This window comes from Heteronotia binoei, chromosome 2, assembly GCF_032191835.1.
Source record: "Heteronotia binoei isolate CCM8104 ecotype False Entrance Well chromosome 2, APGP_CSIRO_Hbin_v1, whole genome shotgun sequence".
Taxonomy (NCBI): Eukaryota; Metazoa; Chordata; class Lepidosauria; order Squamata; family Gekkonidae; genus Heteronotia; species Heteronotia binoei.
This window is the reverse complement of record NC_083224.1, coordinates 56,320,025-56,341,559: the sequence shown is the minus strand read 5'-3', so window position 1 is coordinate 56,341,559 and position 21,535 is coordinate 56,320,025. Positions and strand designations below refer to the sequence as shown.

The following is a 21,535-nucleotide window of genomic DNA, read 5'->3' as shown; positions in this document are numbered from 1 at the left end:
AAACACCAAGTGACAATTTAAAAATTCTATTCTCTTCATCCTTTAGTAACTAGGGTGTTATTGATTGCTAAATATCATTATATAATTATCTGCTGTTAAATTAAAAATTGTTTCTGCTGATTTTATTGTAGTTCTTATTTACTGTGATCTGTTTATTAGTTTTTGTACACCACTTTGAGAACCTCTATTATGATGCAATATGTCAATAACTGAATTATAGAATTTACACCTTAGTGATCATGCTATCTCTGCAGCTTGGTATATGAAACTGACAGTGCAATCATATGAATATTTGTCTTGAAGTAAGCCCTGTTGAGTAGACTTGAATAGCATTCTGAGTAGGCCTCCTTAGGATTGTACAATAAAGCCCACTTTGTGCAAGTTTTGACTCCAAGTATAGGAAAAAATTAGAGTACTCCTTAGCACTTTTATGTTAATGTTAACATAAGGAATTAAGTACCATAAGCACCCAGTCAAAATGTCAAGTCTTTCTTTGCAGTTTTAAACACGTAAGCTAATTCTCTTTTGACTGCAGACCTTGCTGTTATTGGAATTTTAGGAATACCCAAAATCATGGATCAATTTCATGTGAAAGCAGTGTTAAGAACATAAGAACATAAGAGAAGCCATGTTGGATCAGGCCAATGGCCCATCCAGTCCAACACTCTGTATCACACAGTGGCCAAAAAATTTATATATATATATATATATATACACACACACACACACACTGTGGCTAATAGCCACTGATGGACCTCTGCTCCATATTTTTATCTAACCCCCTCTTGAAGCTGGCTATGCTTGTAGCCTCCACCACCTCCTGTGGCAGTGAATTCCACATGTTAATCACCCTTTGGGTGAAGAAGTACCTCCTTTTATCCGTTCTAACCCGACTGCTCAGCAATTTAATTGAATGCCCACGAGTTCTTATATTGTGAGAAAGGGAGAAAAGTACTTCTTTCTCTACCTTCTCCATCCCATGCATAATCTTGTAAACCTCTATCATGTCACTCCGCAGTCGACGTTTCTCCAAGCTAAAGAGCCTCAAGTGTTTTAACCTTTCTTCATAGGGAAAGTGTTCCAAACCTTTAATCATTCTAGTTGCCCTTTTCTGCACTTTTCCCAATGCTATATCCTTTTTGAGGTGCGGTGACCAGAATTGCACACAGTATTCCAAATGAGACCGCACGTTCAGAGCGGGGCTCATCTAACACGTCCCCAAGAGTCTTCTGTGAGTGCCTAACTGACTGTCTGTTTCTCCAGATCAGTCACCTCAGCCTCAGTGTTGTTATAACAAGATGTCGTTAGTTACGTTTAGCTTCCCATATTCTTGCCACAAAGAACAGGAAATTGGCAGTCTGCCGTTTAGAACATAAATTTTGCACATCTATGAAATTTGGCAACATTTTAATATTGACTTTTGGAACTGAATATTCCTCTCCCAAGTTTCTTGCAAATGCTTACATAAAGACTTGTTGAGACTACAACCTGAGCATTGTTGCTCCTGAAGATTCCAAACTGGAGAGCCAGTTTGATGTAGTGGTTAAGTGTCCAGACTCTTATCTGGGAGAGTCGGGTTTGATTCCCCACTTCTCCACTTGCACCTGCTAGCATGGCCTTGGGTCAGCCATAGCTCTGGCAGAGGTTGTCCTTGAAAGGGCAGCTGCTGTGAGAGCCCTCACCAGCCCCACCCACCTCACAGGGTGTTTGTTGTGGGGGAGGAAGGTAAAGGAGATTGAGAGCCACTCTGAGACTCTTTGGAGTGAAGGGTGGGATATAAATCCAGTATCTTCATTAACTATTTTCTTTTGACAGGGAGAAACTATACATTGGCTGGCTTGTGCTCTTTATGTTGCTTGCCGTAAGAGTATAATCCCCACTGTAGGAAGTGGACTAATGGAAGGAAATTGTGTCTCCTTGACAAGAATACTGCGTTCAGCAAAGCTAAGGTATCAATATTTCTCCTTTTGAGTACTGAGTGTGTGCTTATACCTGTTCTTATCATTTCATCTTATTTTGTATGTGTGTTTCCATCTCCAAACATTCAGAATAATCTACAGACTAAATTTTTACCATTATAAAAATTGGATAATTGGCTTTTCAGAACATGCACATTCTTACTTCAAAATATCCTAATGAATTTAGTTAAACTTAACCCCAGTTACGTATCTAAGATAGTTTTCAAAATCTTGGATCAGTTTGAAATTCTTCACAATGGATTATTGAACAACCTTTAAGCCTAGTTTAAGGATAATACTTTCCTTGTTTCCTTACCCACGTTCATGGTTGGAAGTGCTAAAGCCTTGCTTACAGGAATTTATGGAGACTGCAGCAATGTGTCCATTCTGCCAACAGCGAAACTAACAAATACCATTCCATTCTTTCGTTGTTTACAGGTAGTTTTCTGGCCAAAGAATGTGCCAGTGGGTAGTATATTGGATGTGAAGGATGCACAAGCCCTTTTCAGCAAAGTTAGTTCAAATATTCCAGTACTAGTCATCAAGTACTATGTATTTCAGTTATATATATGCATATATATATGCATGTGTAAATTGGTGAAATAATCCTTATAAGTGTTTCAGAATTTATAAACTGCAATATAATGTTGACTTTTTTTTAAAGTTTAATTCAGTTTTTTAGTAAAATGAAAAAATGGATGGACATGTCAAACCTATCCCAGGAGTTTAGAGTGAGAGTGGAGAGGCTGGAGAGAAACTTTGAAGTGTCCACAGTGATTTTCAAGAAATTCAAACCAATTTTTTTGGATATATTTCAAAATCCTTATGAAGAACAACCAAAGCTTCAGAGAAGCAGGAAACAAAGGTATTACTGGAGTGTTCAGTGGTCCTCGTGTATTTTGGATTCTATGCTGTATGAAAATGTGCATAAATAATATATAGAAAAGTAGCTTGTGTAATTATTTACCATGTTTATATATACCTTTTTTGTTTAGAACATTTTGCTAAACAGTGTTGTATAGAATAGGGGTGGGCACAAACCGACATACAAGCCAAAATTCAGCATGAATATAGGACAGTTTGGAGCACGCAAACCAATGTTAGGGGAAGCTGCTTTCCCTGAACATTCACCAGATTTTTGTTTGGTTTGGTTCAGCTGTTCAGGCCATTTAAACCTAACAGTTGAGAGGCTCAAGTCCACAGCTGACCTGTTAGATTTAAATGACTGCAAGCCATTTCACCTTTGAAGCTTCTTCACCGCTTTGAAGCCTCATTGTTGGTAGCCATTTCAACCTAACAGTGAGGCAGGTCCACCCATCAGCTGTTAGGTTGAAATGGCTGCCAGTGATTAAACCCATCAGTTTTGCTCTCACTCCACACCCCGCTTCAAAGCAAACGGAAGCAAAATGAATGGGTTAAATGGCTGCCAGACATTTAACTGTTCCTGGGTGTTCTCTGCCTTCTCCCAGCTGCAGTGATCCGCAGCCAGGAGAAAGGGGAAACCAAACTCAGTTCAGGGCCTTTGGGCTCGGTTCAGTTTGGAGGGACTGGCCCGAACTGGATTTTTTTTAGGTTCATGACTATCCCTAATGTAAAGACCATAGTAGCACCATCTAATGAGAAAGTTATATAATGTAAAAGAACTGGTGGTAATAGTGACGTTCCTTCACTTTAGCAAACTGAAGTATAATTAATGGTGGAATAAAGTGCATTAATGGATTTATAAAAACTCCTACTGATTGTAGTAGTGTTGGAAAATGCCATCAAGTCACAGCTAATTTATGGCAACCCCCTAGGGCAGGGTTTCCCAAACTCCCCCCCCCCCCCCATGGCTTGGTTATTTTTACACTTCTCCTTTGTGGCCCACTAAAATTTGGGAGTGGAGCCAGGAGACTTTGGGGATGGAGACAGGAAATGATGTACAAACAAGCCTAAAACTCTTGCAATCTTTTGTTTAGGAAATGTAGGAGAATAGTGGGATGTTGCAATGCAATTTTAAAAATAAAACATTAAGAAAAAGCACAAGGACCACACAGCAGAAAACTAAAAATATAAAATGTTCTCAGCCTGGGAAAACATGAAATGGCAGGGCATTTCAAGCTTCTTCCCCACCCCCACCCCCAGTCTACTCAGATTAGCAATGACAAGCAAGGAAGGAGGGAGACAGGGAAAAAGACTGACAGAAAGAGAGAGAAGGAAGGAAGGAGAAGACAGGGGAAAAGACTGAGAAAGAAAGAGGGGGGGAGTTGGAAACAAATATAGACTAAAAGAAAGAGAAAGGAAATAGGAAGGAAGGTAAAGGGAGGGAAGGAGTGAAAGGAAGGAGGGACAAAAGGAAGAAAGAGAAAAGAAAGGAAAGGAAAAACAGAAAGAAACAGGATGGGAGCAACTCACCTTTAAACCGCTCACTCTTGCTGCGCAGCTGACTCTCCTGCCGCCGCCTCCCTCCCTTCCCCACCTCAGGTCAATTTCAGGCTGTAAAGCCTCCCCCCCCATCGGTGGGAAATTGAGTCATGGAGGGCTCAACACCAGGTCCTGTCCCCTGGCCGCCCCCCTCCCCCCTTGCACCTCCCCCCCGCGTGGCATCGTGCCCCTCTGTGCCTCCTTCTCCCTCCCTTCCCCACCTCAGGCAGGTCAATTTCAGAAAGTGCTGGCGGTGTGTTCGAGCTGCCGGCTTGTCCCAGTGCAGAGTGAGCTCAGCATGGATTTCCCGGCAATTGATGGGGCTTTACGTAGCATGAAACTGACCTGCCTGAGGTGGGGAAGGGAGGGAGAAGGAGGCATGGAGGGGCATGACGCCGCGTGCGGGGGGGGGGGGGGACAGGGAATGGGAGGCCCCATGGCCCGGCATTGAGGCCTCCATGGTCCGGTGCCGGGTTGCGACCCTGTTTTTGGGAAACACCGCCCAAGGTTTTTCATGGCAAGAGATGTTCAGAGATGGTTTGCCATTGCTTGCCTCTGCATCACAACCCTGATATCCCTTGGAGGTCTCTCATCCAAATATTGGGCTGACCTTGCTTAAATCCAAGATCTGATGAGATCAGACTATCAAGGTCCTTCTGATTGTATCCAAAATAAATTGGCAGTTTCTACCCATTCCCTCTCTCTGTGGCAGACATCTCTCCATGTAATTCCTTGGAGTTACCCGTCTCCCAGAACAGCATTTTGTGAAGATCAGTGGTCTGCATTGAAAAGGGGGGGGTGTTCTGATGAAACTGATGAAAAATTTGGTGTGGATCCTACCCAGTAGTAGCTTGTGGCATTTAGTTCAAGTGAAATTAATCTTCCAGCTGTATGCATCATTTTGAAAATGGCTGTGAATGGTTTTCTGAAGAAGAGTGCTAAAGTATTGAAAGTTGGCCTTTCCTTTCATCCCATAGGCGAGTACCTTGCGGCATTAAAGATTTATTCAACTTCTGCTGGACACTGTTTGTTTACACAAAGGGTATGTGGTGGTTGAATTTTATTCCTTATGTTAGTTTTGAATTACCTAACTGTAGATCTGATTATCCTGATTTGGTCTCTTTAAAAGGTAATTTCAGCATGATTGGAGATGATTTAGTAAATTCCTACCATTTGCTTCTCAGCTGCTTGGACCTAATTTTTGCAAATGTGCTTCTGTGCCCAAATAAAAAAGATTTATTGAATTCATCTTTTAAAGGTATGTTTCTGACTTGTTTTTCTAAAATACATTTGTCATATGACTTTTTGAAATGGGTTATTTAACAATTCTCTTTCTCCTTCTCTCAAGGTTTGCCAGCAAACTTCCATGCTGCTGACTTCCATGCCTCTGAAGAACCTCCATGCATTATTGCTACACTCTGTGAATTACATGATGGCCTTTTAGTTGAAGCCAAGGGCATAAAGGAACATTATTTTAAACCATATATCTCAAAACTCTATGATAGAAAGGTATGTATTCACAAATAATTAACTGATTGTACAGTAGTAGTGTTCAAAGGATTCCTGAGGGGGAGAGGTTGTTGCAAGTTGTGACATAGAAGGCCAATTAAAATAAGGTTGCTTTGAAGGACTGTAGCATATGGTAAATGGACAAAAGTATGGAGTTTAAGATTACATTACTTTTATTTTGTAATCATTGGTTTTGTTGGCACCTCTTCATGTATAAGGGAAAACAAGCTCAGCATCCAAAAATTTGACTGGCTATTTCAAATCAGTAAGTGTGTTTCTCTCATTTACAGTTCTTGGCCATGTGTAACTCTTGACATTGCCCATTCTGTGTCCTAGATTCCTCATCTTTCTGCCAGCCTTCTTTGCCTTTTTTAGAATGCCTCAGGTAATGGTGGTTAGAGATTCTTTGCCTGCCCTACCTCTGGGACATTTTGGCAGTTCAGCTAGTCACTGCCAGAATGCTTGTCTCTAGCACACAGTTTCTTAGTACATTACAGTATAGAATGAAGAAATGGCAGTTCAGATTTTACTGTTTTCATACCACCTTTTCATTCTTTAACCTGGTGCAGATGAAAGGCTGCATGATTGCAAAACCATGGCTTAGTAACCGGGACAATCTCACAGGATCAAATTCTATTATTTCACCTGCAGTGTGATGTCCCTTCTGTCATATGTGATGTGTAAATATAAATCACTTGTATCTGCTGTTTTGTGCTTACTACCAAACTGAATAGTCTTGTTATTTTTGTATGCCTGAAGAGTATACTTCTTCATCTATTTTTACAGCTGAAGTAGAAAAAGAGAAGTCATTAGGAACTTGACAGTGGGATTTCTAAAGTAACTATTAGAAGAAAAACTGTTGTACCTTAAAGATTAATAAATACCTTGTGTCAACTATAATAGCCCAGATTAGCCAAATCTCATCAGAGCTCAGAATCTAAGCAGGGTTGGTTCTTGGGTGGGGGACCACCAAGGAAAATGGGGCTGATATGCAGAGGAAGGCAATAGCAAGCCCCACTGCTGTTCATCTCTTGCTTTAAAAACAGCATGAGGTAGAACATGTTGGAGTCACCATGAGTTGGTTGCAATGTGACAGCACACTTTATTATAGCAGAAGCTTTCATGAGCTAAAGTCCGCTTTGTCTAATGCATCTTATGAAGTGTGCTTTGACTCATAAAAGTCTTGAAGCGCTTTGTGACTGTTATTTTGGCTTGCAACATGCTAACACTGCTGTCTCCTCCCAGTTGGTGTGAGAGTGAGTTTGGTGTAGTGATTAAGTGGTTTGATTCCCCACTTCTCCACATGCCCCTGCTGAGTGACCTTGTGCCAGCCACAGTTCTTGAAAGACCTGCTCTCTCAAGAGCAGTTTCTGTCAGAGCTCTCTCAGCCTCACCTACTTCCCAGAGTGTCTGTTGTGGGGAGAGGAAGGGAAAGATTATAAATTGCTCTGAGACTCTGAGTAAAGAGCAGGATATAAATCCAATCTCTTCTTCTCTTCCTCCTCCTTCATTGAAAGAAGGTAAGTTTGCTTTGTGTTCATCAAGGAAGCGCAATATAACACAGTTTAACCTATTTTTTATTTTCAGTTGGCAAACACTAGAAAAGTCTTACAAACGGCAGAATATTTTTGAAACAAATAGAGAACATTCATTTTTGATGTGACACACTTATTCTAAAAACTTGCATGGAAGCTATCCCAAAGCTATACTGTCAGCTGATGGGTCTGTAAATGGGGATGGGATGGCAGAAACCTATTTCATGGTGTAACTTTTTTTCTTTCAGATTTTAAAAGGTGATTGTCTGTTGGATCTTAACAACTTTGTAGATAACAAGTAAGTGCTGTGTTTGATCTAAGGGTACTCTGCTTATTTATCACATTGTTCACTTTAGTATCTTGAGGTAAACTGTTTTGGGACTACTGAATTCCGTCATGGGATTCTAGTACACTAACTGTATAAGGACAATAACTGGAAAAATGTTCATCAGTATTTCAAAATTACATTACCATTTGTTATGTAAAGTAGTAACACCTTAATTATGAACAGCCCAGGCATGTGGATTTAAGAAGTTAGGTAATACCTCCATAGTACTCACTTCATAGTCTGCAAAGAGCCACATTTGCAATAATCATCACCCCAAATAGCCACATTTACTTTCATGTTTGGCATGAGGGCTGCAATCCAGGTAAGTTCACAGCTTACCTGTTCTTCTAGCAGTGGCTGTTTCAAGGTGAGAACTAGCTGCAAACCACACGCTGCACTGGGTCCAAGGCCTTGCTACTTTTGTGAAACATGGAATAGATGGCAGTGCTCAAAAGAGCCACACGAGACATATGGCTCCTGGGCCATTGAGCAAGTATCCCTGGGACAAGCCATTTATGAAGGCTCTCCAATACCACAGTGATTTGGCCTTCAAGTAAAGAGATCATTTAGTGCTAGCTACTCTTAAGACTCAAATTGTACAAAGCAGAGATGGGCAGTTGATCAGCATGTGTGCAGTGCCTTACCTCCTGTCTTCGCAACTTCATTCAGATCCTGCTGGCCCTGCTAAATTAATTACATTTTGTAAAATGAAACACATTTAACAGGGCTGTTTTTGTTGTTTGATTATGCTTTTCTCCATTTCCATTCCTATCAAAAGTAATTTGTACTTTTACAGGTTTCAAGATATATATAGTGTGTGTGAGAGAGAGATTGTATATAACAGATAAAATATAAAGATAAGTCAACTTGGTATCTTAGTCAACTTCTTTCTAACAGTGTGCCTTATCTTTCAGCAAAGCACTGAATAAGGAATATGAAGAATATGTTCTGACAGTAGGTGATTTTGATGAGAGAGTTTTCTTGGGAGCAGATGCAGAAGAGGAAATTGGAACTCCTCAAAAGTTTCATACTGAAGTATCAGGGGGGAAGATAACAAGAATTCATGTGGAGTGCCATCTTCAACAGCATTTTGAGAAGGTACAATGTGTTTAGGAATAGTGTTCTTGCTGCAGTTATTTGTGAGAGCAAGAATAATCAGGTATTTTCATTCTAGTCATTGCCTGCATGTTTTGATTTAGTGCCTAGGAAACAGCAGTGAGTATAATTTCTTAACAAAATTTCTTAAGTATCTTATGGGATGAACTATCATAATGTGTGTTGCACTCTTTACTGTTAGAAGAATATGTCTTGCATATACTTTAAGGTGTCTTATATTTCTGTTCTATTCTGAGCTCCTGCAAGTAATTTCACTTTCTACAAATAACTCTGGATTGCTTTTAGTACAGCTGTTAGCAGTGGAGGCTCAACCATAGTGGTAAATGGGATTTAGCTTCTCTAAGAAAAAAGAAAAGATGCATTTGAAGACTTTATTGTTTTAAATTTTTCAAAGCTTCTGTGTGACCTAGGCTAAGTCAATTCTGTTTTTCATCCCGTTGTCCAATCCCACGGCTTCTCTTTCATGTCTGAGTCTCTGGTTGTAAGTTGATTCATTCATTCCTCTCTGAGGCTGTTGGGCAAGCGGATGGAGCCTGCAGACTACAGACTCATGTGGCAAGACTCCCTTGCAACAGTTCTTAATGTAGGGCGGGCCCATTTTCTTGTTTTGTTTCTCAGCTCTTCTTAGAGAATTATCACTCTTCATCCAGTGGCTGCTGAGGCTACCAGCATTGTGAGGCAAGTTTTAGCCAGTCACGTAAATACAGTAAGCTTTTGGTAGGGCAGGCCTTTGGATACCTCTTAGATACTGCTTCCTTGCAACTGGCTGACTTTTCCTATTAGGGCAGGACCATAGATAGGAGTGAGCTGCCATATTAGAAAGACAAGGCACAATTATAAACAGATTACCCCTGCCTTTTTTACGAGAGTCCTAGGTCCTAGTCTGACAGAACCAGTTGGTGTGGAGTTTGTAGTTGTAAAACTGAAAAAGATGAATTACCTAACTGTAGATCTGATTATCCTCTTTTGGTATCTTTAAAAGGTAATTTCAGCATGATTGGAGATGATTTAGTGAATTCCTACCATTTGCTTCTCAGCTGCTTGGACCTAATTTTTGCAAATGTGCTTCTGTGCCCAAATAAAAAAGATTTTGCCTGGCCTCAAAGTATGCCTAATGTAATTTACAAAAATTTAAATACACAAATATCAGATCTAGTGTGATAATGCATGAAGTGACTCAGTTGTAATTTGCTAGAGTGGCAGATAATGCTTTTGAAAAAAAACTGGGGGAAGTGCCACTGAAGGGCTTTTGTTTGGCATACCGTGGTTATCCAAATGTGTACATGCACACAAACAAGAAAACTGTACACGCATGTTGAACACATGCAACACTACAACTATTGCAGTGATGCATATTATACATAAGCAAAAGAAATTGGCCCCACCAACTCAAAACTTTACCAGTAGCCACTGGCTCTTGGTCATGTAAAATCTTCATCAACTGACATAGCTTTTATATATTACTTCTGGGGGATGAGCAGAGATATTTTGAAATCTCTTTAAAGGAATTTTCTTTATGGAATAAAAACCTCAAAGAGTAGTCTACCTGGTCATACTGCTAGTCAGAGGTAAACAAGCAACATAAAATGGGGGGGGGGGTTATACTTTGTATTAAGCATTGCCATAATTTTGTTTTTTAAAAAACGTAAATTTTAAGAGATCTTATCTGCATGTTGGGAGACAAGACCAATAAGTCAATTGACTTGTTAATTTAAAATGTTTCATTTACTGTATTGGAAAAAGATAGCATTGATGCAGATCTGTTTAAATGCAAATCTGACAGACTGTGCACTTTCTGTTTTGATAAAGTGTTTCACATTCTGAAGTTTTTCTTGCTTAGTATGAAAGATCACCCATACATTTTATCTGGCCCTGATTTTGTTCTTGGTTTTATTTGTTTAATTTTACTTTCAACCTAAAATTAAACTTTCAGTATGCATGAACAAAAATCTATTGTATCCCATTGCTGTATGCGTCATTTCTATACATATTTATGGAAATTTGATGTTATCACCTTTGAAGAAACTATCCTAGGTGGTAGAAAATATAAAATAATGGTTTGTTGGAAGGTGCAAACCTCTGACAAAAAAAAAAAGGGAGAGTGACAAAAGAAGAGAGTAATAATTCTTTGAAATATTGATAGGTCTAGTAATTCCTACATTTTGACAGAGGGCCCTGTCTATAAAAGAAACTTTGACTGATTTCCCACACACCTTACGCCACTCTCAGGTTTGTCTTCTCAGCGTGGCTTCCTTCTGATTTCACACTATTTTCCCCAGGGCTGCAGCAAGCGTCAGTGTTTTCATGCAGCAAACAGAAACTGGGTTTTAGCAGTTTCTGTTTGCTGTGCAAAAACACTGACATTTGCTGCAGCCCCGGGGCAGATAGTGCGAAATCGGAAGGAAGCTGCGCTAAGAAGACAAACATGAGAGCGGCGTAAGGTAAGTGGGAAATCGGTCTATATTTTTTCAGTTCAAATTATAATGTGTACATATTTCTTATGTGTTCTTGAATGTGCTCACTAAGATGTTGCAGCACTAAGAATTTACACGTTATTTAATGCCTCAGCATTAGATTACTATAATCTGCTCTATATGGGGCTGCCTTTGAGAAGTGTTCAGAAACTTCAGTTGGTACAGAACGCTGCAGTCAGGATGTTAACTGGACCATATCTCTCCAGTGTTGACCCATCTACTCTGGCTCCCAGTTTGCCTCTGGGCACAATTCAAGGTCTTGACCTTCAGAGTCCTATATTGTTTGTGACCAACATACCTGAAGAACCACCTACTCCTTTATAAACTTGCCTGACCACTACTATCATCTTCAGAGGCCCTACTTTGGGTGCTGCTGTCTTCTGGGATTGTGTGGGTGGCAGCCCAGGAGAGAGTCTTCTTGGTCATGGCACCAAAGCTCTGGAACTCTTGTCTGTCCCCTTCTGTTGTCATCTTCCATCAAGGAGTGAGGATTTTTATGTTTCATTTGACATTGCCTTACTCTGGTTGCTTCCGCTTTCAATAACTAGTGGTTTATAAATTGGAGATGATGTAGTTGTGGTATTACAGTCTGTAGTTGTTCATCTGAGTTTCAATAGGATTTGTACACATAACAGTGAACCAAAGCATTTACAGAAGTTTCCTTTTGACCTGCTAGGAAAGATCTTTTGCACCTTCCACTCCCTTGACTGGCAGAAGATACCTGAGAGAGAAGGAAGCAGTAATTACTCCAGTTGCTTCTGCAACACAAAGTGTAAGCCGGCTACAAAGCATTGTAGCAGGGCTAAAAAATGCACCAAGTGAACAGCTTCTAGCTACTTTTGAGTAAGTGGGCTTTCTCTGTTAAGACCTTGTGTGTGTGTGTGTGTGTGTGTGTGTGCGCCTGAAAGTCATGGTGACCTCTGGTGACTGACCCCTACTGGGGGCTTGGAGGATATTCAGGGAGGTGGCTGAATAAATCCTGGCACCACCTCCTGACTTCTGGTATTCCAAGGAGGTCTCCCATCCAAGTACTTGCCAGAGTGGACCCTACTTACCTTCTGAGATCTGACAAGATCAGGCTTGCCTGGGCTATCCAGGTCAGGGCTCTGTTAGGACCTGCTGATGTATACTTTATGTCTTCTTTCTAATTGTTGTCAAGTAGTTCATTGCTTTAAACTTGGGGAACAATAATAATAAAAAAACCCCAACAGTAGCCTTCCTAATATACCAGAAGGTAAAATGCATTTGAAAATGAGCTTTGTAAATTATGATATGGCATAGAATCAAAAAGTTGGAAGGTGCCTAAAGACCATTCACACCCCCTGCACCATGCAGAATGACCTAAAGCATCCCTGACAAATAACTGTCTAATGTCTGCTTAAACACTTTACAGAGGGAGAACACACAACAGCCTTGGACAACCAATTCTACTTTTGATCTGCCCTTATTGTTAAAAGGTTTTCCTACTGTCCCATCAATATCTCCCCACCTGTAATTTGAACCCATTATTACAAGTCTCATCTTCCCCTACGAGCTGAAATAGCATCCTACCCTCCTTTAAATCAGCGGTTCCCAACCTTTTTGGCACCAGGAACCAGTTTTGTGGAAGACAATTTTTCCACAAACGGGGGGGATGATTTCGAGATGATACAGCTGCTGGAATGGTCTTGGGTAAGCCATAGCTCTTGCAGAGTTGTCCTTCTCTCAGCCCCATCCACCTCAGAGGGTGTCTGAAATTCGGAGTGGAGGACAGGATAAAAATCCATTCGTCTTATTATTACTACATTGTGATATATAATGAAATAATTATACAACTCATGGCCCGGTTGCTAACAGGCCACGGACTGGTACCAGTCCACGTTCCGGGGGTTGGGGACCCCTGCTCTAAATGACAGCCCTTCAAATACTTAAAAAAAGTAATCATATGCCCCTCAACCTCCAGCCTGAACATTCCCAATTCCCACAGTCTTAGTCTTCAAACCCCCTAATCATCCTCGTTGTGCTCCTCTACACCTAATCTAGAGTTCTGTGTCCTTCCTACAGAAAAGCCTTTAGAACTGGACACAGTACTCCAAATGAGGTCTTACTAGTGCAGTATACAGTGCTACTATCACATTGTACATTCTAGATGCTATCCATTTGCTGCTACATCCTACAATCAAGTTTGCCTTGTTTGCTGCCACATCGCACTGGCTATTCATACTCAATTTGCAATCCATCAAAACCCAAAGATCCTGGTCACATACACTACTACCCAGAAGAGTATTCTCCATGCAGTGTGTGTACATAGCATTTTTATTGGCCATGTGCAAAACTTCGCACTTATCTCTTATTAAATCACATCGTGCTCACATCTGTCCAATGTATCCAATTATAATTGCATTTTATCTTTATATCCTGGAGTGTTCACTATCCCACCTAATTTGGTGTCATCTGCAAATTTAATGAGTAGTCCCTTCACACCCTTATCTTGAGCATTGATAAAAATATTAAAAAGGACTGAGCCCAAAACTTGAACCCTGTGGCACCCCACTAGATACTACTCTTCCATCAGACAAGGAGCCATTAACTACCGCTGTTTGGGTGTGATTATTCAGCCAGTTCCTCATCCACGTAAGCATCCTAAAATCAAACCCACAGCAGTCCAACTTGCCAACTGAACATCATGGAAAACATTATCAAATGCTTTACTAAAATCCAAATATACAATATTCCTGGCATCCCCCATGATCTACCGTTCCTGTCACCTGATGAAAAACAGAAATGAGATTAGCCAGAGAAGACCTATTAGGGACAAATCAATGCTGACTGTTTCTTACACCAAGTTATTCTCTAGATGTTTACAAATCAGTGTTTTTAAAATTTTTCTGGGACAGAGGTTAAACTGACAATTTTAATTTAAAAACTGATAAATCACCAGGTCCAGGTGGCATACATCCAAGAGTTCTCCTAACAAATATATGTAATCTTTCATTAAAATCTGCCTCCCTTCCTGAGGACTGGAAGGTAGCTAATGTCACCTCCTTCTTTAAAAAGGGTTCTAGAGGTGATCCAGGAAATCACAGGCCAGTCAGTCTGATGTTAATACTGAGTAAGCTGATGGAGACCATTATTAAAGGGTCGGGAGAATTAGTAGGCCCACTGATGAACAAAAGCTATTGAAAGAGACAGCATGGGTTCTGTAAGGGAAGATCTTGTCTCACTGACCTGTTAGTGTCCTTTGAGGGAGTGAACAAACACATGGACAAAGGGGACCCAATAGATATTGTTTACTTTGACTTCCAGAAAGCTTTTGATAAAGTTTCTCATCAAAGGCTTCCAGGTAAGCTCAATAGTCAAGGGGTAATTTATTTATTTATTTATTACATTTGACTTATATCCCGCCCTCTCCGCAAGCAGACTCAGGGCGGCTCACAGTATCATCTACACAATTAAACCAATAAAATATATAAAACCATAATTTACATTTTCCAGTTTAAAAGCATATTACAATTACAATTTTTTTTAAAAACCATTATATAGTGCTGAATCCATATATTATAAGCGGCATTAAATTCCAAGCAGTGATCACCGGCTTTCTGTGTGATGTCTGGTGGCAGCCATATTTTTGTCAAGCATCAAAGGCCTGCTTGAACAACTCGGTCTTACAGGCCCTGCGGAACGCAGACAGATCCCGCAGGGCCCGTATGGCTTCTGGAAGAGCATTCCAAAGTAAAAGGACAAGTCCTATCATGGATCAAAAACTGGCTAATTAATAGGAAATAGAGTGGGTATAAATGGGCAGTTTTCACAGTTGAGGGTGATAAGCAGTGGGGTACCGCAGGGCTCAGTACTGGGTCCAATGCTTTTTAACTTGTTCATTAATGATTTGAAGTTGGGAGTAAGCAGTGAAGTGGCTAAGTTTGCAGATGACACTAAATTGTTCAGGGTGGTGACAACCAGAGAGGATTGTGAGGCACTCTAAAGGGATCTGTCAATGTGGCAAATGAGGTTCAAAGTGGCCAAGTTCAAATTAATGCACATTGAGGCCAAAAATCCTAACTATAAATACTGGGTGATGGGGTCTGAACTGGTGGAGACTGACCAAGAGAGAAATCTTGGAGTCATAGTAGATAACTCACTGAAAATGTTGAGACGATGTGCAACTGCAATAAAAAAGGCCAGTGCTACATTGCGGATTATTAGGAAGGGAATTGAAAACAAATCAGCCAGTATCATAATGCCCCTGTATAAATTGATGGTGCAGCCTTATTTGGAATACTGCATACAATTTTGGTCACCACACCTCAAAAAAGATATTATAGCATTGGGAAAAGTGCACAAAAGGGCAACTAGAATGATTAAAGGGTTGGAACACTTTCCCTATGAAGAAAGGTTAAAGCACTTGGGGCTTTTTAGCTTGGAGAAATGTCGACTGAGGGGTGACGTGACAGGAGTTTAAAAGATTATGCATGGGATAGAGAAGGCAGAGAAAGAAGTACTTTTCTCCCCTTCTCACAATACAAGAACTCATGGGCACTCAATGAAATTGCTGAGCAGTCGGGTTAGAACAGATAAAAGGAAGTAGTTCTTCATCCAAAGAATGATTAACACATGGAATTCACTGCCACAGGAGGTGGTGGCAGCTACAAGCATAGACAGCTTCAAGAGGGGATTGGATAAACATGGAGCAGAGGTCCATCAGTAGCTATTAGCTACAAGGTATAGATGGAACTCTCTGGGGCAAGTAATGCTCTGTATTCTTGGTGCTTGGAGGGGGAGCAACAGCGGGAGGACTTCTAGTGTCCTGGCCCCACTGGTGGACCTCCTGATGGCACCTGGTTTTTTGGCCACTATGTGACAGAGTGTTGGACTGGATGGGTCACTGGTCTGATCCAACGACTTCTCCTATGGTCTTAATACATATGTCTGTTCTAGGTGGCACGCATAAGGCATTCAGTAGTCATTTAAGTCTTTAATTGTGAATGTGGTTCTTTGCAAGCCATGTAATGAGTACCAATCCTGCAAAAAAAAAAATCTGAAAATTCACTAGTCTTCAATTACAAGACATCCATGTGCTTCAGAAAATTTGTGTATGGATGGTTGCAGTTCTTTATTAACTTCAGTGATCATCTTCAACTTGCATCCTTTGTTTCCTATTGTATTTTCATAGTTAAAAGGTTTTCTTTAGGTTTGTTTTTATTCTAGGACATGTTGGAGTTAAAGCCAATGAACTAACTTACCAGGAAGCCAAGATGGCAAGCCAACACTATTAGTCATATAGGGATCTTGCATAGTTATTTTTATTCTCATTTTCAATTCTAAACTGCTGGTACAGTGGCAAAAACTGTGGGATAAGTGTTAATAATATTAATAAACTCTTTATTCTCAAACCAGTATTCAGGTCATGGTCATGCAGTTGTCCAGAACTGGTTGGTAAGGAATTGGTGATTGGTTGCACAGGATCTTGGCTGTACAGGCTTCAGACCCAAGTTACACTTAGTAGTTAGTTGAGGTTTAGTTCTCCACAGTGGCATAAAGGAGGGAATGGTAGGATCGGAACAGTAGACTTCCGTACTTTGTTACCATTAGAACATACAAGTACTTATGTATGAATTTATTCATTTAAACTATGTTTATGCTTAGATGATTGTGAAAGATTAGAATAAGGCAGGATTACAATTCAAAATGGGAAGTATGAAGGGCAAACCACCCCGCCCCCCCCCCCCCAAAACCCCAACCCAACAGACAAAAATGTTTAGGGATTCTTGTTGGTCTGTAAACCTTTAAGAATGTTAAAATGCAAAAAGGAGAATATTAATTATTACCAAAATTATGGTACACAGAAGATGATACATTAAAATGTATTATTCAAATGTAAGAACCTTTCTATTGTTTGTGTGTGTGTGTGTTTGTGTGCACTACTACAGATCTTGTGTACGCAACCCAGTTGAAACCATCACAAACAGAGTAAGAGAGATTGGCGAAGCTTTCTGCCAGTGCTACACTCGGTCGACTGATGACCAGCCCGGATCACACATAGGTAAGACTGGAAGGGGGGGAGGGAAATAGAAAACATGACAAATTTCAAAGCCAGTTGTCAAAATGCATGATTTGCAAAAAGTGGCTGATGCATGATGCATAAATGATTTGATCCTAGTGATGAGCTCTGCTGTTGGCCATGTGTTCTTCTAGTGGAAAGAAGCCTTTGCCAGATGCAGCAAGCTTTTTCACAGTTGGAAGGTTCCTTGCCTTGGTAGAAAATAATCATTAGCAGAACAGGTCTCTAGGATCCAACCTACTGTGATTTTAATAATGGAATTTTTGTGTAGAAAATGGATATTAAAAAGTATATTTTATTTCTCTACATCCCTTTTTAATTGGGTGAAGAAGATTTTTGTAAGGTTGTTAGTGTTTTATTCTTCTGAAACACTACCATTAATTCTTAATGTCAATTAAAGGACAAAAAAAGTATATCACTAAATCAGATATGAAGTAGAACCTGATAATTTGCAACTAGCTCTGGTATCTTTCCAGGAATAGCATCAGGCTCTTACCTTGAAATTACTGTAGAAAGGAAGTTGGAGAAAGATGTCCCATATACCTGTGTTTGTCATGCAAGCAGCTCATGGTTCTCTTCTCCATTTTATTGTCACAGCAATCCTGTAAAGTAGTTTAGGTTGAAAGAGTGACTGGTCCAAAAGTTACTCAGTGAGCTTCATAGACAAATAGGCTCCTGGGTTTCCTTGGTCCTAGTCCAACACTAATCAACACAGTTTTCTGTATTTCTCTCTCACTCATGTGAGGACTACCATTTGTTCAACCATTTCTGTAAACGTAAGTTGTTATGTAAGTATTTTTGTATTTGCCCAAATGTTGCATTGTCTCAATAGCACACAGTATCTAGGTAATATTTACAACCCAGTCCTATGCACATTTTCTCAGAAGTAAGTCCTGGTGTACTCAATGAGCACTATTTCCAGAATTTCGCTCTTTACATTTGCACCTTTTGATGTTCTCTTTTTCAGTATAAAGTCACAGACTTCTTAGCTTTTGGGAGAAAATGTGATATGATAGATAAACTATATAAAACTCTTAAATCACGACATCATGAACATTTGGTTTAAATTGCAGATTTTGCTGTAAACCGATTTAAATTGGCAGAAATTCTGTATTATAAAATTTTGGAGACCATAATGATACAGGAAATGCGAAGGTTGCATGGGAAAGACATGACCGTAAGTAGATGACAGGAGGAAAAATATGGAAAGCTTTCCTTTGTAAATTTAATATTTTAGAAAGCCCACAATATTCATACTGTTTTCTTGTTCATAAGACAGCATTTGACACCATGCTGCTTTAATTGTAGGAGATACTGTAGTTGTGTGGTAGATATATTTTGAAGATCCAATGCAACTTCCAATATCTCCCATTAAAAGGGCCTTGAATTTGCCAGAAAGCCTGAAGAGCTGCTACCAATCAAGGGAGTTAGTACTTGGCTAGGTAGACTATGACCTAACAGTGCAAGCCAACTATATATATTAATTATGTAATCTTCATTACAGCTTTCTCAGCTAATTAGCCAGGAATAAAAGAATCTGCAGACCTAATTTCTTCCCCTGGGGATTGGGGTGGGGTTGGTCTTTCCTGTGGGACCATCAGCATTAATATTCTAGTGTGGAAGTATCTTGAATAACACTATTAGTCTTTTTAATTAATATTTTCTTCTGTTTGTATTAGTCCTTGTATATCATTTCTAGAACAAATTGTTTTTGTTCCTTGTATTAATAGTTCATATGCCTAATAATCTACAGAGGGAGCAATCCTAAACATGTCAAGTTAGAATTCTATTCAGATCTTTTCAGCAGGTCTTACTCCCAGGAAAGTGTTTGTAGAGTTGCACTGAGAGTCTGCTGTTGTAATCAGTGTTAATCAAGGATTAATGGGCTAATATTGTAAAGAGATAAATGCTTGTCTGTTTAAAAATTGTCTATTAAAATTGCACTGGGTTTTACTACATGGTTATTGTTTGTAATAGAATAATTGAAAGACCTTTTTCAAAAAAGGAGAACTTAATTGCAAGCAGAAATGGAGCAGGGCTATTAATCCATAGCTGTGTGTTCTGTTGTCATTGAGCTGTAAGACAGCAAAACAGTTTCCACATAAGTGTTAGCTGCTTCTTTCAGAACCACTTATACATCTCATTCTCACTAGTAGTAGACCCTGAAAGGCACACTGATTACCCATATCTCTTATGGTTATCGGTTGTAATTGTTCTCTCTGATCTTTCACTGTAGGCTCTTTTAGAACAGGACATTTTCCATCGTTCCCTGCTGGCATGTTGTTTGGAGATTGTGCTGTTTGCATATAGTTCACCACGAACGTTCCCATGGATCATTGAAGTTCTTAACCTCAGACCGTTCTATTTTTATAAGGTAAATATGAGTGGAGTACATCTTAAATCATGTTGGGTGTATACCTACATAAATCTAATGTCCAGGTGACCCAGATTTTCCTTTCATACTGGAGAGATAACCCTAAAAAACTTGGTGTAAAGTTCATGAAGCTAACTTAAACTTCATGTTTTATCTTCAGACTAGCAACACATTATTATAATTGCTTAGTTTGTGTTAAAATAGCATAAGGTAGGAAGAAGACTAGTTAAAAAGGGAATAATTGGATTTACAAATGGTTTACATTTGGAAGACCTTCCTTCTTCCTGCTTATACAAATGAAAGTTTTATGGTTGTCACAGTCACATTGTCTGGAAAGGTTAAAAATCCTTCTCCTATATATCATTCTTGAATTCATATTATAAAATCAAAATTTATGTCCTGTAAAAAGGTATTTTCTTGGATACTGTCATTCAAATATTGAGGTTATATATAATGTCCAAAATGAAAAGTTGGTGGACAAGAGAAATGAATGTTTGGGTTGTGGAAACTCAGACAGAAGTAAGGGGAAAAATCTCAAGTTGCATTGTGGATTAGTGAGCAAACTGCCTTCTTTTGTTCAAGGTGATTGAAGTCTTCATTCGGTCAGAAGAAGGTCTCTCTAGAGATATGGTGAAACATCTCAACAGCATTGAGGAAAAGATTCTTGAAAGCTTAGCCTGGACAAAAGATTCTGCACTTTGGGAGGCACTCCAAGCATCAGAAAACAAGGTTCCCACCTGTGAAGAAGTATGTCAGCAGGCAAATAGTTAAATTGAAAAATATTTTTTCCTGAGAAACAGGAAAAATATCTCAGCTAAAAGTTTATTTTTAATATGTTTTTAATCCTGCCCTTCTTTTAAGCAATGCACAGTGGCATAGATGGCTCTCCTCTTATTCAGTTTTATCCTCAGGATGAACCAGTGAGGTAGGTTATGCTGAGAAGGGTTATTGGCTCAAAGAACCTAGTAAGTTTTATAGTAAGCAGGGAATTTAAATCCAGTCCTAATCAGACATTCAGTACTACTGCACCACATTGGCTCTTAAATTAGAACACCTAGTGCAATACTCTTGTTTTTAAATCCTATGTAAATAGAAGTATTGTTCCTGATTCTTGAAATATTGTTACCTCCTCTTTTACAGGTAATATTCCCATGTAATTTTGAAATAGGAAATGGGGGAAGAGGACTAGGACATCTGCCTATGATGCCAGTGTCTCCTATAGTGCATCCTCGAGTAAAAGAAGTTCGGACAGATCTTGGGGGAAATCTTAGGCGGGGTATGTTGAAGTGTTTGCCTTGTATTTGATTATATTCTGTGTCTGAAAGTATTGATATTAAATGTTTCTCTTTAGTTGTGATGATTGATTGCAGTCAGTAACTAGGGCTTTATTGTGCTAACTTGGTTGGCCAACAAAAAGGTATTAACGTGAATTTTGTTCTTTGTTTTTGGTCAAGAAGACAACATTTGAAAGTTCCTCTTCCCTGTCAGTGGAGGATGGTATCCTCACAATGGGTTATGGCCCCTGCTGCTCCTCTGATATACATCTTGCTCCTTGGGTAGGGTTTATGCAAATTGGGGAGCATTTTCATTTAGTATCCTTCTGAAGAGTGTCCCAGTCATGCTTATTAGTGTCTCTATAAATAGTATTTATTTAGTAAGTATATTTCTATTCCGCCCACTCCCCATAAGGCTCAGGGTGTACAACATATAATAAAACAATAAAATACAATAAATTTTTTTTATAAATGATAAAAGATATTTCCTTATAAAAGATACTTCGTTGTATCTTTATTCTTTC

At 39.5% G+C, this 21,535-nt stretch overlaps 1 protein-coding gene across 1 annotated transcript in view; it reads left to right on the top strand.

Annotated features, from left to right (window-relative positions):
* Nucleotides 1-21,535, top strand: part of RBL1 (RB transcriptional corepressor like 1) — a 54,340-nt gene that overhangs the window by 1,449 nt on the left and 31,356 nt on the right. The window contains exons 2-14 of the mRNA XM_060231022.1: nucleotides 1,816-1,949; nucleotides 2,623-2,823; nucleotides 5,339-5,403; nucleotides 5,491-5,619; nucleotides 5,710-5,870; nucleotides 7,654-7,703; nucleotides 8,648-8,831; nucleotides 12,000-12,166; nucleotides 17,233-17,345; nucleotides 18,437-18,540; nucleotides 19,600-19,737; nucleotides 20,320-20,484; nucleotides 20,878-21,013. Coding sequence (XP_060087005.1) covers nucleotides 1,816-1,949; nucleotides 2,623-2,823; nucleotides 5,339-5,403; nucleotides 5,491-5,619; nucleotides 5,710-5,870; nucleotides 7,654-7,703; nucleotides 8,648-8,831; nucleotides 12,000-12,166; nucleotides 17,233-17,345; nucleotides 18,437-18,540; nucleotides 19,600-19,737; nucleotides 20,320-20,484; nucleotides 20,878-21,013 — 1,747 coding nt within the window. The remainder of the gene's footprint in view (nucleotides 1-1,815; nucleotides 1,950-2,622; nucleotides 2,824-5,338; nucleotides 5,404-5,490; nucleotides 5,620-5,709; nucleotides 5,871-7,653; nucleotides 7,704-8,647; nucleotides 8,832-11,999; nucleotides 12,167-17,232; nucleotides 17,346-18,436; nucleotides 18,541-19,599; nucleotides 19,738-20,319; nucleotides 20,485-20,877; nucleotides 21,014-21,535) is intronic.